This window comes from Ammospiza nelsoni, chromosome 2 (assembly GCF_027579445.1).
Source record: "Ammospiza nelsoni isolate bAmmNel1 chromosome 2, bAmmNel1.pri, whole genome shotgun sequence".
In the NCBI taxonomy this organism is placed as follows: domain Eukaryota; kingdom Metazoa; phylum Chordata; class Aves; order Passeriformes; family Passerellidae; genus Ammospiza; species Ammospiza nelsoni.
In genome coordinates, this window is record NC_080634.1 from 9,096,723 (window position 1) to 9,117,826 (window position 21,104).

General features: G+C 41.6%; 2 protein-coding genes across 2 annotated transcripts in view; one reads left to right on the plus strand and one right to left on the minus strand.

Annotated features, from left to right (window-relative positions):
* Window positions 1-2,207: 2,207 nt before the first annotated feature.
* Window positions 2,208-3,343, minus strand: LOC132087263 (basic salivary proline-rich protein 2-like). The gene is made up of 2 exons (XM_059493265.1): window positions 3,303-3,343; window positions 2,208-3,033 (listed from the first exon to the last, which is right to left on the minus strand). The coding sequence occupies exons 1-2, from the start codon at window positions 3,341-3,343 to the stop codon at window positions 2,208-2,210; spliced, it is 867 nt and encodes a 288-aa protein (XP_059349248.1).
* Window positions 3,344-8,587: 5,244 nt separating this feature from the next.
* Window positions 8,588-21,104, plus strand: part of ROBO1 (roundabout guidance receptor 1) — a 288,045-nt gene continuing 275,528 nt past the window's right edge. Inside the window, exons 1-2 of the mRNA XM_059466209.1 lie at window positions 8,588-8,630; window positions 8,742-8,810. Of these exons, the coding sequence (XP_059322192.1) occupies window positions 8,789-8,810 (22 nt within the window). The 5' untranslated portion in view covers window positions 8,588-8,630; window positions 8,742-8,788. The remainder of the gene's footprint in view (window positions 8,631-8,741; window positions 8,811-21,104) is intronic.

Here is a 21,104-nt window from a genome sequence, read left to right on the forward strand (position 1 = left end):
AAAGCTTTCAACTGTTTTACGTAGGCTCATCTCATGATCACATGGTAAGGTCATTCAAGCTTCAGAGATTTAATCCACTGCTGTATGGTGAATTTCTCTGACTGTGAATTTCAAATTAGCAGCCAGCAAGACTGAAAACAAGCAAACAACAAGACTTTGACATGGCATAAAATTTTACTGGCCCTTTTTTTTTTTAAAATTACGTAAGCAAAAGCATGAGTGAATCTAGAAATCTACTATTGCACTAATGAACAGGAAACAGATTCATCTTGGGTTGTGAAAACTCTCTGGGAATGAGGAAAATGCTTTGTTTACCTTCTGTACACATTCTGTATGTTTCTTGTCAGTTACAAAGTAAATAGATGAATTTACGTTAGAAATTACAAATGCCATAGAAAAGCATTAAAATTACCTTTTATATTTAAAGATTAGAGGAAATACATCCCATATAATCAGAGGAATATATAAGAATGATCCTTTACAAGTAAATAAATAGATGTACAAGTAAATATACGTGTGAAGGTACATTCATAGAATAGGTGAACCTATTTATTCCCTTTAGAGTGGCCTACTGGTAGATGTGTAGATTTGCTTTTTAAAGAGATGCAATCACTTAAAATATGAAGAAAATGTGGTACAATGTGAGTCTGCCAAGTATTGATACTACAGAAGGAATAAAAAAAAAAGGTCTTCAAAATGTAATTGGTGGTGATAGTGGTGTGCTTTCTTCCAGAAGAGTATTTGGTCTAGGCTTAAAAAAAAAAGAAATCTGACTATACAGTAATCGGGACAGGTTAACTAAATAGAGTATGAAACTCTAGTCATGAGAAATGGATAGAAGAGGGATTACAAAATACCTGCTAGTTAGGGTCTTACTTATATTTGACCCTATCTGGGAACAGGTGAAATAAATGTACTCTTGAGGCCCATTTTCAGTCCTGCATGTGACTCCTGTTTATTTAATCAATTACAAAAGAACAACCCCAAATCTAATTTATTGAAATCTCAAACTTCTCACTAGGATTCAAGGATTATCTCGGGGCTCTTCACTGTTTATGCTGTGTGGTTTTAACTGTGGAGGTGCTAATGCATTTTTCTTTCATAAAGTGCAGGATGATGCATGAGGTCACAACAGGAAGAGAAATGGTTGGCTAGGTACAGCTTGAAGAAATATGCTCATATGCAAAATTATTCACTGCTACTGATTTCAGTTATGATTGCTTTCTAAATGTGTTTCTTGTAGGACACTAATTCATTTTTCTCTGTGAAAATTAATTGGTGTAAAACACTAGATTGTTTTTCTAACTTTTGGATGTACAACAATTCTCATCAGTTTTAGAAGAAAATCTTACTGGTTTGGTTGCTGCTGATACAGATAATCATATACATACAACCAGGAGCCTCCTCTCCCAATGTAAACAGGTTTTGATTTACAGTATTTAAAATCAGTCTTTATGTATCTCATACTCATAAAAGTGGACTGAAACAGACTCAGTGCAATGCACAGGACCTTTCTGTTGTTGGACTTTTGGTCAGTTTCCCCTGAGGGACACAACATGGGGCAAACTCAGTGACATTCCTCGTGGTTTGACTGATGGTTGTGGCTGCCAGCACCCAAACCTGTTTGGCTGATAACAGCATGGGGTCTGTATAAATCCTGTGACAGGAAGTACATCAAGAGTCTGTCTGTATAGTTTGATTATCCCACTGCAGATTTGCTTGCAGTGTGGTTAATATATTTAATATGCTGGTTGGAAATGAAATTTCTTCTTCTGCCTCACTCAATCCTCAATGAATCAAATCTAGGGATAGCTGGAGCTTTTCTGTGAGGTGGTAGTGTAAGTTTTTCCAAGTTCCCTGTAGTGTTCCCATTCTTTCCCCACCACTACATCTCATGGTGTGACATGGCCATGCGGAGTTGCTCCTGTAGCATTTGTCGGTGCACTCAACCGCAGGAGTGACGATTTGAGGATGCTTCTCCTAGAGCTTCGGTCCACCCTGGAGCACGGCCAGGCCTCGGCGTTGGGAACCACCCGGCGAAGCGCAGCCTCGGGAATGCCGGTGGAGACCCGCGCGGGGCTTTTGTGTCTTTGCTTGCTTTCAGCGGGGGTGGGCGAGGGGAATCCGAATTCATCTGCGCCCGGGGCTACCCCCATCCCCTCCCAGCGCTCCTGTCTGGGGATGGGCTCCGGGAGCCGCCCCGCGCGTTACCTTCGGCGGGGCAGGGCCGGGAGGCGGCGCCGGCTCCGCGCAGGGCGGGGCGGGCGGGGAGGGAGCGCCGGGCCGGGCAGCGCCGCTCGGGGCGTGCGGGGGCCGCGTAGGTGCGGCTCCTTTAAGGTGTCCCGAGGCGGCACCAGACCTGCAGCAGCAGCAGCAGCGCGGGCAGGAGGCGGAGGCGGCCGGGAGGGGGAAGGGGAAACCCGCGGCGGAGGCGAGCGGCTCGACGTGACAGCAGAAAGTTCAGGCTCGGCCCCGCCTGACTCGTGCACCCCTGCCCCGGCGGCGGGGCAAGGCGAGGAGCCGCTCCTCCTCCTCCTCCCTCTCCTCCTCCCGCAGCCGCCGCACTGAGGGCGGGCGGTTGGGGTGGGTGGCTCGGGGGCGTTGGCCCGGGGAAGTTTTGCTCGCCCTCTCCTCTCTCCCTGCCTTTTCTTTCTTCTTTCCTTCCATCGCCCCTCTTGTGCCCTCCTCCGGCGCTGGGGCGGGGGCCAGCGTGGGATTCCCGCGTGCAGGGGCGGGGGCGGCGGCGATGCTGGGCTGGGCTCGGGGCAGCCGCCGGGGCTCCCCTGCCCGCCGCCCCGCCTGACCGCGGCCGGGCTCCGCCGCGGCCCCCGACGCGCCCGCCTCCTTCCCCCGCCATGGGAGCGGGCGCTGCCGCCGCTCCGCCGCCGCGCTCTGCCCGCCGCTCGCCGGGCGCGCACTGACTCGGCGGGGACACTTCGCGGAGCTCCCTGCCCGCTCCTCGCCTTCACGGAGGGCGGCGGTGGCCGGTCCTGCCCGTCCCGGCTGCGCTCCGTTAGCGGCTGGTCCCGGAGTCTGGGGCCGGGGCAGCAACTTGTGCTCGGGAGGCGGCGGAGCTCCGCTGCGGGAACTCGGGGATCTTTTGTTGTCTCCTATCGCTTTGGATAGTCCTGGGAAGTGTCAAGGCGCTCTGAGGAAAGCCCGGGCCGGGAGAGGGGAGGCCGGCCGGAGTTGGCGAGCGGCTGGAGCCCCACGGACCTGACAGCGCCGTGCCCGGAGGGGGCTCGCCCCGGACTCCGGCGGGATTAAAGAACCTCGCTTGCCTTAAGCTTCTGTGGAATTACAACTGGGGGCTCTTCCTTTCTTCCCCCCGCTCTTGTGGCATGAGACTGCTTGCAGGCGCCACCCGAGGACAATGATCGCGGAGTTTGCTCACTTTTACCTCTTTGGATTCATATGTGTCACCTCAGGTAACCACCTCACGCAGGCGGGTCACACACGCGGCCGCGGCCGTGGCAGCGCTCCCGCAGCCGCTCTCCTCCTTTCCCCCCCTCGCTCCCCTCCTTTCCCCCCCTCGCTCCCCCAGTTTGGCCCCTCCGCTTCACCCGGCCCCCTCCTTTGCTCGGGAACGAAGCTCGGCTCCCACCCTGCGGGCGCCCGGCCCGCGTTCGCCCCGGGAGCTGCCCGGGGCCGTGGGGGCTGCCCGGGGCCGGGCGCGGGGGGATGCGCGGCGCCGGGTCCTGCCCTGGTCCCAGGGCTCGCACCGAGGGTCCATTGATGTAACCAGGGCTGGTGTTGAGCTCCGGGGGGCTGGGACTCTGTGTAGGTGGCTGCGGTGCCGCTCGGTGCCGCTGCCCGCGGGTACCGCGCACCGTGGGCCGGGCGGTCCGTGGCGCATCCCCCCGTGCCAGCCCCCGGGCCGGGTTAAGCCCCCGCAGCCGTCCCCCGGGCGGTGAGGGAGGCAAGGGAGGGCTCCTGGGGATGGGTTTTGTGAATAAAGTTTACGCACGTGTGTGAAGTGAAGCGCCGGCGTGCTCAGGGGGAGTGGGGGAGATGGCCGAGGAGATAGGGGGGATTAGTGCTCATTAGGCACAGTTTGCGCGGGGTTTAGGCGTGTTGGGGCATCTTATCGTGCCTGTAGGTTACAGATCTGAAGGGCAGTGTGGAGGGCGGGTTGGGCTCCGTGCGCCCCTCTCGGAGCGGATGCGGCTCTGCCGGGGCTTGGGGGGTTTCGGGTTTATCTCTGCACAAGGACCTTGACTCCCTCCGGAGAACGGGTTTGTCTCCCCGCAGTGTTGCTTCTCGCTCTTAGGAACGCCTTTTGTCACAGGCTAAGTGAGCGCAGTGAATGCTTGTGCCATGGTGGAGGTTGGTTTGGGCGCTAACTTCTCTATTTAATTGATTCCTGTAAGTTTGCAGAGGAACTCTTTGAGTCATTAAAGTTATGGTAGCATGAGACATCTGGTCAGTGAATGAATGAATGAAGTTTTTGAAAGGCTTAAGTTCACTGCCTGAAGCTCTAAGTCTTAATTATGTCACTAACTGTAGTAACTTATGTCTGTTTCTAGATTATATCATACATTTAACTACTGAAGTTTTGCTCTTAGGTATTAGTTTGTTCCTTTTGGCTTTGGATATGGCAAACTTTGCATCCCTGAGTAGTTCTTGCCCTGCTCAATTTTGACCATGTCAGTCATGCTATCTTTAATTTGATTTTTCTCTGTATTGCCTCCTTGGCAATACATGGAAAGAAACAAATGGAAGATGGAAGAAACAGATGGAATGGGGAAGAGGCTTTGCACCCATTTGCTCTTTCTGAAACTTTCATGGCAATCATCCCCACCTATGAAGAAAAGTTGACTTCATGGATAGTGTACTCTGTGACTTGACCATGTATTGGGATGTTTTAAACTCCCAAGTTAAGAAACAATTTTATTTAATTTATCTTTTATTCCTCTCATCTTTTAATCATATAAATGCTCAATAAAGTTGCATGCAATGTTTTTTTGTAAATTTTTTTCTTCCTCCCAGGTTGGGGATGCTATCTCTAATAATGTTGATTCCAGCTGAGTTGGAGAGGAAAAAAGCCATGATTTTTTATGAAGGCTTTTAATTTTGTCATGTAAGCAAACTCAGTAACAAAGCTAAGAGACAAGCACCAGATAATAACGCTGTTTCAGCTCCTTCACCAGGAGGAATTTCTTTTTCCCCTCAAGTAGAGTGTGGTCAAATACTCAGTGTTGTGTCTGGAACAATGGAGATGCCAGAAACCTTTGGCAGGATGAAGTTTGAGGGCAGATGGCTGCAGTGCAGAAGGAAGGACAGGAGTCATCTACAGCAGTTTCCACACTGAAGTCCTTTGAGTTCTGCTGACAGCTGATCTTGCAAGTTGATTGATCCTTTCCTCCCTCTTCCACTGAAGGGTCTCCCTTCCCTCACTTACACCCACTGCTGAATCAATGGTTTGTGTGGCCACACTCTAAATGGGATGTTAGCAACTTCTGCTGAGAGGTGGGAAATGACTGGGGGATGGGAAAGAGGAAAAAAAATTATAACAGAAAAAGTAAGTGGGTTAATGTTTGTTAAAACTGTAATTGGTAAACCACTTAAAATTTAAAACCCCTAATTTTTACCTTGGTGTTGTCTCTGTGGGATCCTGTGAAGTACCTTCTTTCATGTAAGCCTGTGGTTAATAAATGTTGAATACATTTAAATTTGAATAGTGTTGAAAATTGGAATATAGCAGCTTTCCTCCCTTATTCTCCCAGTGTAATTTCAATGCTTCTTTGCATACAGAATAAGAATTGCTTTAAGGGATAATTCTCTGGTATCTTTGTTTTCTTGAGTATTCACCTACTTTCTGCCCTTTCTCCTTCATTCTGAGGCACACTTTGCTTCAGATTCCATGGATTTTTCATCTCTCTGCTCCCCAGGAAGCAGCAGCATCAAATGAGTATGTTTGGGAAAGAAAAGCTTTCCCTTATCTGAAGGGCAACATGCAGAACATTTTTGCTGGGAATGAGTGTCAAGGTTTTGCTTTTCCACATGGGTGTTCACTGCTCTAGCAATTCTCAAGGCTAAATTTGTTACTCTGTGATTTTTCTGTTTCCCTCCGTGGAAATCTTTATATTTCGACGAGTTGTTTCATTGCATTGCTGATTCCCATCTGCTCAACACCCACCCTTTCCCCCTTTCCTGTCCGTGTTATCCCTTACTAATTACTGCCCTTGAAATGGGATTGGTGCCTTTGCTCCAGAGGTTTTTCCATGCTGTGTGGAGCAGGCAGCACTGACACAGCAAGGCAGGAGTGTTTTTCAGTGATAGTTCTAGCCAGTGGAGGGCAAAATTGTCTCTTGTATTCATTCCTTCATGGGAGAGTTATCTTCTGATGGTTAAGAGTTTAAGGGTGCCCATGGAGTGTCCCCAAAGTCCTTTCCAGCTGGCTAAGCTACCTAGTGGAGTAAATAAATCAGCCACTTCCTTGATACATTTTGTTTGTTTGTTTGTTTCAGAAGTTTGAACTTAAAAGCTCCCTCATGGAGTGCTAGAGCATTTCTGGAAATGGTTGTACTCCTTTTATGTGTTCTCTGTCTAATAGTAGTAAATTAGGAGAGATTTTTAAAAAAATACACAGTAATTCAAAAGATTATGGAAGTATTAAATGCCTAATCTGTAAAAGCAAATAAGTCACCCAAGAAAACTTTAAAAATCGCATTTTTTCATCTATCCCTAATGCATTGTGTGCTGTTCTAAGTAATTTTACTGGAATAATATTTAAGAAAGATAGAGCCAGCAGCTTAGAGCTGAAGAAGCTGCCCCACTTGTGTTGTGTTTGAAGAGTTAAAGTTGGCAAAGAAATAACCACATGCTATAAAATTGATAATTCCTTACTTGTGCTGAAATATTCTCCAAGTATCCATGTATTTGATACAAAGCCAGTTATCCTTATGAGTACTGATAGTATCTGTGGAGAGTAGAAATCTTTTCTTCTTTTCAGTTTGCATAAGTGTGAATTTTTTTTTCAGCTAGAAAGAGACACTTTTTTTTTTTCCCTATTGCCTGTCAATTATCTCAGTTTAAACCAGAGCAACACTGAAGCTGATTTTTGCTCACTGCAGGCAGTGTTGATTGTCAGATGTTTTTTTGTTGAAGAGTAACTTCGTTAGCGGGGATCATCTGTAATGTTCAGGATACTGAATTTTAGGGGAATCATGTGTACTGTCCATAAGATTTTATTGGGAAACATGAATTTATGTGAAGAATACTTCTGAGGGTACATGGAAAAGATTTTGATTGCATTTACAAAAGTAGAAGGGCCATTAAAAATATTATCAGAAACTACTGACACTTAGGTAGCAGTGTTATCATGTTAATACTAGACATCAAATGCTTTTGCCAAACAATGCTTGAACATAAATTGCTTTGGAAATGATGGCCAAAGACCAATTTAGTTTTCATTTGAAGGTGGAAAGAAAAAACCTTTAGAAATTAAAGACAGGGAAATCTATGGTTGCACCTAAAATATCTGGGAACCCATTCCCTCATTTTCAAATAACATTGGTTTTAGTTGGCACATAATTTTCCTAAATAACTGGAAGAGTTTTATTTCACAATCCTAAGCAGCTGTAATATTATGTCTCATTATGGGATAGCTTTCCCTAATGAATATAATGATAATTTGCTGTGTCTAGCAAGTCTGGTCACTTGCTGCAGTTGTCAGTGTAGAATTTCTGTTGCTGTTAAATGTGCTGTGTGCATGGCGGTCACTTGGCTTGGTGTCCTGTCCTGGTATTTGCCTTCAAAAATTTGCCTTTCATAGGGAACATTCCCATTGTCAACGTTTAAGTTTTTGTTGTGGGTTTTGTGTATTTGGATAGTTTGGAATGAGTCATTTTGTTGTTGATAGTTGTTAGCGTTTTGAGGTTATTTTGTGACCTTGCTCTTTCCAAGCAAACAAAATGGCATTTCAGGATTTCATATGTTGAGATCCTGACACATTTTATTTGTGTGCTCTGTTATATAATCTTATTTGGTGGTGATAACCTTCCTTAGCTTTTCACCTGAGTGCCTCTTCATAAAATTGTAAGGTAAATAATGAGGTAACTGAAGTAGCAACCAATGTGTATTTTAAGTCCAATAAATTGTGTAAACAGAGGAACTAAGAGTATTTTTCTGTTGGTGATGAGCAGGTTGACCAGAAGGTGAGAGTAGAGCAATAAAAAATATTCTTAAGTATCTTGAAAGCTAGAGGTGCTTTTAAGGGAGATAATTTACTAGTTTATATTTTCTTTAGGAGAAAGAGGTGCATATCTTCTATACATGTGTATTTCAGTCATACAGTGCTGTCTCTTGGGTAACTGTGTCAGCCTTAGCATCAGCACTAAATTGTTGTGGGTAGAAGGACATTTTATGTGAAGAAAAAAAAATATTTTATGAGCACAAATATTTTGTAATGCTGACATAGATGCAACCAGCTGTGTTGGACTCTCACAGCTGAGACTTGGTAGTAATGAAAATCTCAACAGAGAAAATGTGTAACACCTGGGAAACTAATGATGACTTCAGTTTTCAGTCAGGTGTGCAGAGTTATGTTATTCTGTGGTTGGAGTCGAGTTCTCATTTTTAAGGAGCTAAATCTTTTGGTATCCTGATTATTAACAAAAGCCAGTACTGTGAGTTACCTTACCCTGAAGGTGATGGTAAATATTTATTGAAATCAGAATTTCAATATATGAATTTAATTATGGATGTCAGAATTTCTTTGTTGGTTCACTGTTCTTTAGGAAAAAATGGTGGATTTACCCAGATCTATCCACAAAAATGATGAAATATGACTCTGGAACATCATGAAGGTAGGCTTTTCAAACCAGGAATATAGATGATATAATTGGTGTTATGACAACAGCACACAGGGAGAAATGTTTGTTTATGTGGGATTTTCCATTTCAGGTGTAAATAGTATGGGAAATGTCCTACACTTAAGTAAAACAATGAATAGGGACTCAGGGAAAATATATTCTATTTCCTTTCCTGTCTTTTGAAAACAAAGTGAGGAAACTAATTTTTTTTTTTTTATGAGAAAGTGAAGGAGTATATGAACAACCAATGAAGTCAATACTGAGAACTATTCTCAGACCTGTAGTTATTTTCCACGCCTCTCTTGTTCTGAAGCTTAGGAAAATTTCTAAGACTCATGTGTGTCTGTGTATGACTGATTAAAGCAGAATTGATAAATTGACAGTAATGAGATTTGTGAGTGGCGTGCGGCCAGTGTTTCTAATTAGAGCCTGCGTGCCATCTGAGCAGTGCAGCCAAGGGGAAGGTGCAGAGTGCTCTGCTCACACCCACGAGCAGCCAAGTCATTTCACCTCTGCTGAGGACAGAATGCTTTATGGAATGGCATAACCTTAAGGTGGCCTTACCAAAAGGAGGCAAGCCATGCTGAGAAGGGGAATAGAAAACATTTTGCCTTGTGTTTTAGTGGTGAGTAATGTTAATTGTGTTTTCCGGGAGCAGAAGCTTGGAAGATTAGAAAGGAGGATCTACTGTTAATAGGCAGAAAATGTACTTGTGGATTTAAATAAAAAATCTGTTTGTTTTACGACAAACAGATAAAGCAATTTTGTGTCTTAGTGGAAGCTGCGTTTCAGGTCCTCAAGTTTACTCATAGTTTCATTCAGCACCAGTACCCAAAGACCTACACAGAACTTGAGCACTTTTCCATCTAGGTTTTGGTGAACAGATGTGCTGTTGGAGGAGTGGAGGTCCTCATGGTGCAACTTGGGCATGCCCTTTGCCTTCAGATGTAAATGTTCAGTACATTGGTTTTGGTAAAAGCAGTAGCCTAATGTCATCTCTACCTCATTTTTACACATTTTTCTCTTAAGGGATTTTTTAGACGTATATAAACTATATATGGCTAGCGCATAAAACCATTTTTAAATAAAGGCATTTTAGGTATTTATCTTCTCATTCAGAAGGCTGACATGTACAGACTGCTTGTATTAGCATCTGTACTTTCACATCATAGTAAATGTGTAGCTGAAGATTTCTTCCTTAGCATTCAAAGAAATTCCATAAAAATTACTGGATTTCACATCTAAACAACAGGAGAGGACCTCTAGGGGTTTGCTCACTGGTGGTAGAGGTAAATTCCACAAGGTACTGCTATTTAAGTATTTTTTTCTGTCTTTACTCCTCTAGAGAGGCATAGGGCTTTTTGTACTATGTTAAATGTTTCTATTTATTTACATGTAAGTAAATAACTGGAAATTAAATAATTAGAGCATTTAATTTTAGTACAACTTCCTATAAATTCAGCTTAGACCAAAATGGGTAGTTGAATGCATTATTATTGTTATTATTGAAGTGGTAAGAATATTCTTAATAGAAAACAAGCATTTTTTCTGGACTGCTGCCATCTTAAAATACATACTCTTTCTTTGAAGAAATGAATAGTCAGATATGCAAAATTATTCAAGCTGCCCTTTTCTGTTGGGAATTATTTGCTCAATATGGTATTGCATTACCTTAAGTCTAATACTAATATTGTGAATGATTAAAATAATATGAACACCCCTGACTGTAGATTAAAGGTCTGTAAATCTGACAAGCCCGTGCTGAGCTCTGGATTTAAAATCTTAAACTTGATATTTTATTTTCTTCATCTTGCATGGTGAATTAGGAGTGGAATAAGCTCAGTTTTGGGACTGCCTATGTAACCTATGTGCAGGCTGGGGTCATCCATGACAGCCATCTGAGAGAGCTGTGTAGTCTGTGTGCTCTTCATGTTCAGTTCTGTACTCTGTCTTCTGCTCCCTTGGCTGTCTTGTACATAAATCAGAATTGTGATTTCTTTGGAACTGTTAAACTGTTTCATGTTAGCATTGCATTAAAACTTGCTTGGCTGGCATTTTTGTGCCTTCTGAAATTAGCGTGTCCTCAGGCGAGGTATTTATTTTAGATTGTTGGTTAGTTATATTGCCTCTTATCTAATTGCTCAAATGCCTTTATGTGGAAGATTACACTCATAGAGCAGTTCATGGTTATAAATTCAAGTATAGAAAACTTTAGTTTTACTATTTGCTTCTACAGTAGCATGACAGACATTAACAGGTTTTCTCTTAGAAATTAGGTCTTAATACATGGCCAAGGATTTAGTGTAGGCCTAGAGATGTGCATTGGCTCCACTTCATTCTGGAAACAGGTGAAAGGAGAATTAAATGGTGTTTGATGGAGGATATGCTTGAAAGAGTGGCTGGATTTTTTACAGACACTAGACCTCAGATTTTTGGTATCCAGTGCCTTGTGATATGTTGGAGTTGGGACCCTACAATCTAAATTTGGAGCCACTTAAAATCAGTAGTGCCTGTTGAAAATCATGATTGTAGTGTTTAAATGAAATTGCCTAAAGTGTTTGACTTTATCTTCAGTTGCAAATGTTTGTGGATCATTGTGGGTTCTTAGCCAGTCTGAAAACTGAGATTGTCGTGAACATTGACTTAAGAGCCAATTAACTGAAAAAAGCTGTATAACTTTAAATTTGCATGGGCCTCACTAGCTATGTGAAGGGTGAGAAGCCAGTCAAAAATGTATTTGAGTATGTGTTCTTTCAGGAACTTCTCAGCTTGCCACTTTTGTAGTGCACTTTGCTAACACTGGTCAAAAGCAGATTTTTCAACCCAGGCATCTCCTGTTGGCCAAACAGGCCCAATCATACAAGCCCAAGATGAGGCCAGCAGCCCCCAGATCCACAGGTGGATCTCTGTTTGTGTTGAAGGTGTAATACAAGGTCCTAAAATACCATTTTTTGATCAAGAGCTCAGCAATGTCACCAGGCTTTTTCTTTTATCAAAACCTCTTGGCACCTGGTATGAAACTTGGTACCTACTGTAGCTTTGTGCTAGGAGATCTCTTGGATGCCAGGCAGGTTCAGAACTGGGATTTCAGTGCTGAAATGCTTCTCCCCTCACCTCCCACTCACAAAACAATTCTGTCAGTGCAGCTTTCTGGTTTTGGAATATGTCTAAGGCTCTAGGTACTGCAGCTGACAGATACTTCATAATCAAAGTGTTTAATGGTAGGAGGTGATAAAGGGAGGAAAAAAAAAATAAAAGTATTGTGAGGAAACAAGGTAAGTAGGGATAGTAACAAACTCTTGTTTTTTTCTTCCCAGAGCAGGAGTTGGCACAGGAGAGGTTGGAGTTTGGGGCTATGGTGTGTTAGCAGCAGAATGCAGGAGAGAGGATGTTTGTAATGAACAGGTTGAGCACAAAGGTCTGATATAACTGTGGAATGAAACTTGTGCTGTGCTAGTCATAAAAATGATTGGCAGGAGGCCCCATGCACGGAGTAAAATCCTGTCTTCACCACTGTGGAAAATTATGGTTTCAACTGTGAAAGGAGGTGAAGCTTGGAAGGAATTAGCATATCTCTAGCACTGAGTGGCATCTGGAACTGAATGGCTGGGTTAAATCATTCAGTGGTGATTAATGAGGCTCATTGCTCAGGTTGTGCAGCCTTTAAAAATTAAAAGGAGAAATTTAAAAGTAGATGCAAAGCAGAAAGAAGGAACCAATGCTTTATTTACCTCTTTAATACAGAGGGCAGAATGAAGTCTTCCCTACCTTTTGTGATACAAGGAGAGATCTGTGAAGTGCTGTTGTTAAGCTCAGAAACCAAAAGATGAACTTCTGAGTAATTGTTTTGAGGAGCATTTTGTGACTTTTCAAATGCGCATGTAGCAATGCAGACCTTGAAATGGGAAGGAGTGGTGCAAGATGGGGTTTTGCTGCTGCTGAGTACTTTGCTTTCTAGAAAACTTCAGAAAATAGTGATTTCTGTTTTCTCTCTTCTCTCTCACTCATGAATGTTAATCTGTGTTACCTGTAGGGAAAGCAAATATTGAAACACACAAAGTGAAACAGGCTTAGAGGCATAGCATGCACATTAACTTTCCTTGAGCGTGGTTCTGGCAGCTGCTGAGCTGAATGGTGATGTAGCTTGGTGTCATATCAGGAATAAATGTTCAAAATGTTCAAAGGCTGTTCCTCTCTTAAAGGATTACAGTACTGATAGGAACACACTTCTGTTTGCTTTCAAGTTTTTAGTGGAGCAAGTACAGAAACCAGTGAAGTGTGTGTTTGAGTGTTAGATTTTTTTCCTTCAGAATTGTGGAAAAAAAAAAACCCAAACCCAAATAGTGGCATCATTAATGGAGCTATTGCTTGAAACAATTGACCTCTTCACAGCAAGTTAATATAGGTAGAAAATAAAAGGGAACAACAGTAAGGTATTGTCCCTCTGGAGCTGAAACAGGATTCCACTTTAATTTCTATCCACTAGGGAACAAAGTTCCCTGAAATGCACTGCTGAAAAAATCTCTGCTCACAACAGTTTTGGATTCTGGATTGCTGTTTTGTACTTCTTTACTGGCTTTCTGGCTTTTATTTGGGGAGAGGATGGTGGTGTATTCCGCAGAAAATAAGGAAGAAATAATATATAGGCTTTTTTTAAGCAAAAGGTTTTCATCTTTTTCATTCATACTTTAATGTGGTTCCCATGACCATAATGTGCAAAGAGACTTTTTAATCCTCATTCTCCCTCCAGTGCTTCATATTAGATGGGGATTTTTTTGTTTTCCCCCTGCATTTGCTGGGACAGCCAAGGTAGGGCAGTTGACCTGGTGCTTTAATGTTGTGACCAGGAGGAGTGAATGTTATTTTCACAGGCAACTTTTGTGGTGGTTTTGTTTGTTTGCTTGGGTTTTTTTCTGGTTTTGTTTGTTTTCTGGAGGGTTTTCTTGGGGTTTGTTTGTTTTTTTCCAATTCTCTTACTATAAGGTTTATTGATAGAGTATGTGTGTTTGTTTGATTTTTGAGTATTAACTAGGATTTTTTTTTGCAGCAACATGACTGTATAGATGTCTAAAAGTCTATTATTACTCAAAAAAGATTGGATTAAAGTCTGCATTGAGATTATTGTGTCTTCAGAATTGATAGTTATGTCTTTGACAGAAATTTACATTTTATTTTACATCGTTTCCCAGAAAGACATTTAAAGTTTGTTTTTCTGTTACCTTATTACAGGAGGGAAGGCAGCAACCTCTCAGCTAGAAATTCAGAGTGACCTACAGTCTAGTAATAATTAGAATTAAACAGAGTTAGTAATTTCACTTGGCCATTTCATCAGAATTCCTGCAGGTATGCAGCTGATAATTTTGAATCTCATAAAATGAAATTTTATTTTACTCACCTTACTAAGGTCAAGTAAAAAGCCACATCATGTTAATGAGTCCCTTTCTTTGCAGTGAACTGAACGTGGCATTTGTTTTTGTTCTGGCAGTCATGAAATCCCAGGGTGTTGGCGACAGGTCCATTATTGGCTCTGTGCAGGGTTGCTGAGGGCTCTTACTCCACCCAGTGCATTATGTGTGCAGACTTTATTGTACTCGTTAAAACTTGTTTCAAATTCAGGAGTCTTTTTTTTTTTTTTTTTTTTTAAAGCAGTAATAAAAGGAAAAGAAAAATAGCTCCCTCTCATTTATTAGTGTAAATGAAAGAGTAGCAGCAGCTACTTTTGTGACCTGAGGAAATAAAACAAAATTCGGATGAGTTCTCAGCCCCTAAAGTCAAAGGAGGTTTGACTGTTGATGTCAGTTTTTATCTTGCTTTGCAGAAGCTCAGGTTGTGTGTTACTTACTCTACATGGTGTTACACAGAAACCTTAACAGTGGAAAAAAGGACATGATGACAAATTGTTCTCAACTTAAAAAATGAGGCTCATTTAATGGCCTTTAAAATTCTGTGATTTAGGTTCCCTTTTTTCATTCATTGTAAGATTGAATTTCTTGGGTTGTTGGTGCTGTTGGTGTCTTTTATGTGTGGTAGCCAATCGTTCCTCTACTCTCAGAACAGCCAAACTGGTTTTGTTTCAGCTTCTCATTTTTGTCTTTGATTTTTAAATTTTTTTTTATATGTTTTTGTGTCTGATAGGTTTTTCTAAACATTTTTGGTTTGGAATTTTCCTGTGCTGTACAAGATACTCTTTTTTCTGTTTTCTTTCTTTGTTTTTTTTTGGTTGCATTTAAGGAAGTATAATACATAAATCCAAGAGTTTGTTTTCTGTAGTTGTGGGTTTTCAGACAGCAAAAATGCTCAACTGTCAGTTTTGAAAACTAGTACAATCTGATTCCTTCTAGCCAGTATTTGAAAGGAGCCATAATATATTCTTACTTAGGTGGCAGTAAGCTCATCATGTTTTAGAACATGTTCTTTTCAAACCTCTACTAATTTTTTTCTTCCATTTCCCTATGAAGTTTTAAATTACACAAAAAATGAAACCAGACCTTTCCCTGTGACTTGTCCTTTTTCCTAGAAGTACCAGGTGTCTGATCAATAGCATGTGCTGGGAAGCAAGAATTTCATCTGAGCAGACTTGAAATGCTCTTATTTACAGCTTCCATGAGCTAGAATTTGTTTTTGTTTCTTTTTGTTTTGCTTTTCACCTGGTCACTGCTAGGTAGAGTTTTGTGATTTCACCACTGCTTTAAGAGACAGATATGTACATAGTTTTCTTCAGGCTTTTAAAGGCTCAAGTTTAAGTGGTAGATCATTATTCTACGCATCAAAAGTGAAGGGTGATTAATTCTGTCTGGGTGCATGCAGTGTAATTTTAGAGGCTACAAATGTTGTTACAAATCAGGTTAAGGTTTAAAGGTGAAAGTTTGGCTGAATGACTTTTACAGCTTTAAGTTAATGTATGCAAACAAAGAAACTCTTGTTTTCTACCCATTTGTCTCTAATGAGCAAGTAGCTTGTGGTACAGAAAAGAAAATGGGATTATTGTGCAGTTTGCCATAAAGTTAAAAGTACATACTTTTTACTTCAATTTAGAAGTTCCATTAAATAGACTGAATCTAATAACTTTTTTTTAGGCTCTTCATCATCTAAATGTAAAGTGAAAGGAAAATGGCTTTAAACTAAGTGATAATGATAAACTAAATGATGATGGCTTTAAACTATTATAGCTTAACTTTTAGCATTAATGTATTTTTGTAGATTTCCTCATGATGTCATTAAATAATTAGAAGAACCTGTTGAAGTAACACATTAAATGCTCGTAGTATGTTTAAGCTTTACTTCTAGGTAGTTCTAAAGTAGTATTGATGACTTGGATTTTCACTCAATTCTCTGACTTAGCTGTATTTCTGAAACTGTAAGTTCAACAGCGTGTGGGAAGAGAATGACCATTTTTTAAATAACAGGGAAGTTATATACAAGACAGGATTTTTTTTAAGGTATCAGCCTGATTTATGATGTTAAAATTGTAAATAATGGCACAGGTAGGGTCTGTCTATGTCCTCTGTCCTTGTATCTCCCTCCCTCACCCTTAAAGATTTCTTAAATAGCCAAGCAATTGGGAAGCTCTTTGCAACTTCTGTGATGGTTTCTATATACATTGGCTAAAAGTTAAATAGTGTGGATTTTTATAGGACTGCATAGTAGCATAAGAAGCTGTTCAGCTGCATCTGTAGTGATCTAATCTGCTAGCCATTCTGAGTGCAAAAGCCAGGGTGTATAAATGGAATGAAACAAAAGGGAAGTGATTAGCAGGAATAAAAATAAACATCTTTTAGTCTCGGTAAATGATACCTTTAAAGCACAGCAGCCTTGTCGAATATAATTAAAGTTGTAAGAACTGGGGTAAGGTGAGTGGGCTCTATTTTCTGAGGTCATGGTGGAAATACAGAGGTCAGGGTTTTGCACTTAGTCTTATGTAAACAATGTCATGCCTTGCTAAGTATAAGAATTGATTTTACGAGGTTAAGATAATTTAAAAAAACCCCAAACAAAGTAACAAAAACCCTCAAACAATAAAAAAAAACACCAGAAAAAACAACCCAGGAGAAAACAAGTCTGGGACAAAGGTGTATTCATTTGATACTAAAATTTGAGTGCAGCTTCCTTATCTTCTTCTAACCAGTTGATGTAAAAAGGTGAAAACTGTGAAGGATAGGCTTTTATTGGGGATGCTGTTGCTGCCGAGTGATTCTGTGCTGTAACATCTCTCTAGCTTTCCCTGAACCTATTCCTTAAAATCTGCAGGCAGGCGGTTGTTTGGTTTTGCCTCTGTTTCAAATTGAGACTTCTTGATAGAATTTTGTATTTCTAGCTAGGTCCATTGAAAACTATTTTCTTTTGCTGGGGAGTTCAAGTGCTCATGTTGCTTGCAGCCATGACTCCTAGAACCCTAGAATTGTATGAGTTGCCTGTGACCTCCTGAAGGAGTGAGCAGGGACATCTCCAACTTAATGAGGTTGCTCAGAGCTCTATCCTGACCTCGAGTGTTGCTGTATGCCTCCCCAACTATAACATATCTTTATTTAGTTTCAGTGGTTGTAGGGTTTGAGTCTCTTCATAAGTGGTTTGGATTATGTATTCAGACTTACATTTATGCATGGTAGAGAAGAAATTAAAGGGTGTAGGGGTATCCTGGCAGTTCTCCCTTCTGAATGACAGGAATTTTGTTTCTTTTCCCCCTGCCTCATCTCTGAGTCCTTGTGTTGAGCCTCTTTTCATTACAGTTATCACCAGTCAGAGCAAACCAGCAGCTCCAGACAGAACATGTCTCTGGTTAAAGAAGGAGGGCTGGCAAAACCCCTAAGACTTAAATTGGAAATGGAGTTCTGGAACTTAATCTGGCAAGCACAGGCACCACTCCCTCCCAGAAGTTTCCAGGGCAGTTGCTCAGGCTTTCAGAGGCTTTGTGCAGCCATCCCCCAGCTGTGAGCTGGCTGGGACCAGTTTGAGATGTCTGGTTGTATGAGCTGTCACTGAAGAGGGCTGCAGGCTCTTGCAGGAGAGGAAGATGGGTGCTCAATATAGTGATTAAGCATGAGGAAGAAACACCCTGCAGTTCCAACTGGCTCTGGCCAGCTCTTCCTCGGTGTGAGACGCTGCTTTAATGTAGGTCAGCTTTAACTGTTGTAAATGAGTGTAGTTCCAGTGAAGTCAATGAGGCGCTGTTAATTTACTGCACTTGAGAATCTGCCCGAGTAGATGAGCAACTAGAAAACTCAAAGGGAAGTGCTTATCCAGCAAGAGAACTTCAAAAGCAGAGAGGTGTTTTGTATTTGTTTTCTTCTCCCTCTCTCCTGAGAAAGAAGTTAACATTCCTACATCCCAGTGGTGTTTAGTGAAAGTAGAATTTTATTAACTGAGAGAGAGCTTGTAAGCTGTTGCTGTTTTGGAAATAAAGGGATAATAGGTGTTTCAGCTGCTCACTCCAGATCCTCTCTTTGCTAATAAAATGAGTGGGTATCACTTCACAGCACAAAATTGTCAGTCAGCATTCAGCATGACTGACATAATTAGCAGCTTCTAGCTGGAGGAGGTTGAAGATTGCTTTTGGTGGAGACTGCTAACACTTGGCCTTGCCCTGCTCACAGAACAGAGGCATCATGGATCCCAGGGGTTTCGGTATGTCTAGTGAAAATTACATAAACACTGTGTTTTACCCCAAAAGCCTCCTTGGCTGTGTTGTAGTTGTTGTTTACCTATGCTGTGAAATAGTCAAAGAACAGGATGTAGGCTGGTTCCACCTTTGATGAGGCTCATGAGACTCTGTGCACTCATGAGGCTCTGTGCATTCAAAACTACTTCATCAAAGGCAGGCGTGGGTCAGCCTGCTCCTTATAAATGCAAATGTATGTCACAGGAAATTGCAAGACTGGTAACACTTACAATTTTCTATTGTTCAAGAAATAATAACCTTACTGATCAAATGAAAACTGGGGCTGTTTTGGCAAGCTGGATGACAAATCTGGTGTCTGCAAAAGCTGTGCCAGAGCAACTAAGCCAATAAAGTTTCCTAACCTAATGTCATCAAATAATGCTGTTTGTAAATCTTTGAGAGGGGTCAGATGCTATTAGTGACTACACTGTGCACTCCTTGAAAATGTACAAATAAAAAGAAAAAAAAGCCTAATTCCATAGTGTACTACGTACACACCTATTGGAGGAGTGTGCATTAACTGAGGAACGAAAATGCCAGCTGACTCAGTTTTATTGCTGTCCTCAACAATTCAGTTATAGCCAGGGACTTTAAGACTAAACTCTTCCAGCTGATGAGATTATTTGGTTACCTGATTTTAATGTTGTTCTAAGTGTCTGCAGGCCTGGAAAATTTTTTATTTTGTTCAGTTTGAATTGCAGCTCTTCACTGCTCAGTGCATTGGTTCCTCCTGTAAGCAGATACATTGAAGTTTCTTATATGAGGTGTTTTGCATAGCAATTGCTCTGTGTTTACACTAGGTGCAACTATGCAGAATGTTTACTCTTTAATGTGTATTTCCTATTTTTGTGATCAAATAGCTCCAGGAATATGCCTGCATTTTACATTTTAAACATTCATAAACACATGATCAGGAGCTTTGCTACTTTCCCTATCCACAGGCACTTCAAATTAAACGTTTAGCCTGAATTTTTTTGGATAATTCAAAACAGTATCAAGTATCATCACATTGTATGTTGTGGGAGTTTTGTGTTTGTGGGATTTTTTTGGTGAATGATTGTCCCAGGTTGCACCCTGGTTGACTGTGTAAAACTAGTTGCCATTTGTATCTGGGACTCCTGAGAGACTCTTTGAATCATCAGACATTTAATTTTCTGGCTGTATGAATTCAGGGTTGTAAAGCAAGCCAAATGAAAAGAGAAGGCTCCTCAATATTTCTTTTTTTCCCAGCTCTGTAATGTGCTTTGTATATATAAGGAATCAGGATTCTATGTGGTTTTGAGTTTAGGGTAACCCAAACATGGCCTTAAATTCTCCAGAGCTGCAATCAGGGCTGAATCAGGTCTCTTAGCACATTAGTGTGTGATGAGGGCACATCCTCCAGCACAGGCACCTGTGTTATTTGGTGTCTTCTTCACAGCATGGGCATTCTCTTGCCTTGTGTACATGATCTGGACAGCAGCAGCAGTGCTGGTCCCAAGGCTGCCCTGAGCCTGCAGATTAGGAAGTCATTTTCTGGCTCCAGATCAGTGGGGATGTGAAGGCACTTGGATGTGAGCAGTGTTTAACACAGCAAGTGTGACAGAAGGGTGATGGAGGGTTGGGGACAGAGGGGAGCTCAGCCACGTGTGGTCTGCACTAATAAGTCAGAAACAAGCCTCGTATGCAGGACTTCCTCAGCTGTGCCTTCCTTCCTGATCTGAGCTTCCTTAGCATGCGTAGTGTTGTGGGAGATGACAACAGAACATTTCTTGGTTTGGCTTGTTGGTTATGTGATTGCTCTGTCATTTAGTGTTTTGTTTTTTTCTTTTTATTTTAAGCAGTCTATTCCTCCAGACGTCTTGCTTGCCCTGCCCTATTTATTTTAATTACAGCCTGAGTTAACTTTTCTTTGAACATGTTAAGGTATGTCCCTGAAATACATATGTATTTTGTTTTGAAAGTCAGATATTATATTTTATCTGGTGTGTTTTGGAATGTGCATAGCGTAGTTCCCTGGCAACTGTTAAGCAAAATTATGCCTTTATGTATATTGTAGTGTAGGAAATTATTATTTTAGTTTTAAGTTACATACCAAGTTATTTTTTTTTTTAAATATGAAGTAATTCCCTTAGGGAGAAAGTGGGATCAAAAGCCATTTCTATTTAAGAAGTTGGGTTAAATATTGTCAGTGTTAATACTGCAATTTTGCTAATATTTGTAGCCAGTGAAATGACATGTCAGTCTTGAGGGATAATACCCAGCTTCAGGGCAGGTGTCAAACCAAACTCTTTTCCTCCTAAACTTTGTTTTCTATGTTACATTCCAACTAAGAGAATCAGAGCCCTGGTTTTTTTTGAGGCGAATTAAACTAAAGGAGGCAATGTTCACAATCAGACTGGCTGGGGCTCTGGGCATCCTGATGTAGTGGAAGGGGGTTGGAACAGGATGGTCTTGAAGGTCGCTTCCAACCCAGGCCATTCTAGGAATGTTTCCACAGTTTGGGTGTGAAAAGTGTCAAAAGCTGTGTGCTAGTGTGCCCACACACCTGAAAGATTGCATGTAAAGTTTCTTAGTTTTCATAGATTTGGTTCTGTTTTAGAGACTATGTCTGGCTTGTAAGCATGTAGACTTGAAACCCTTGAAGCTTAAAA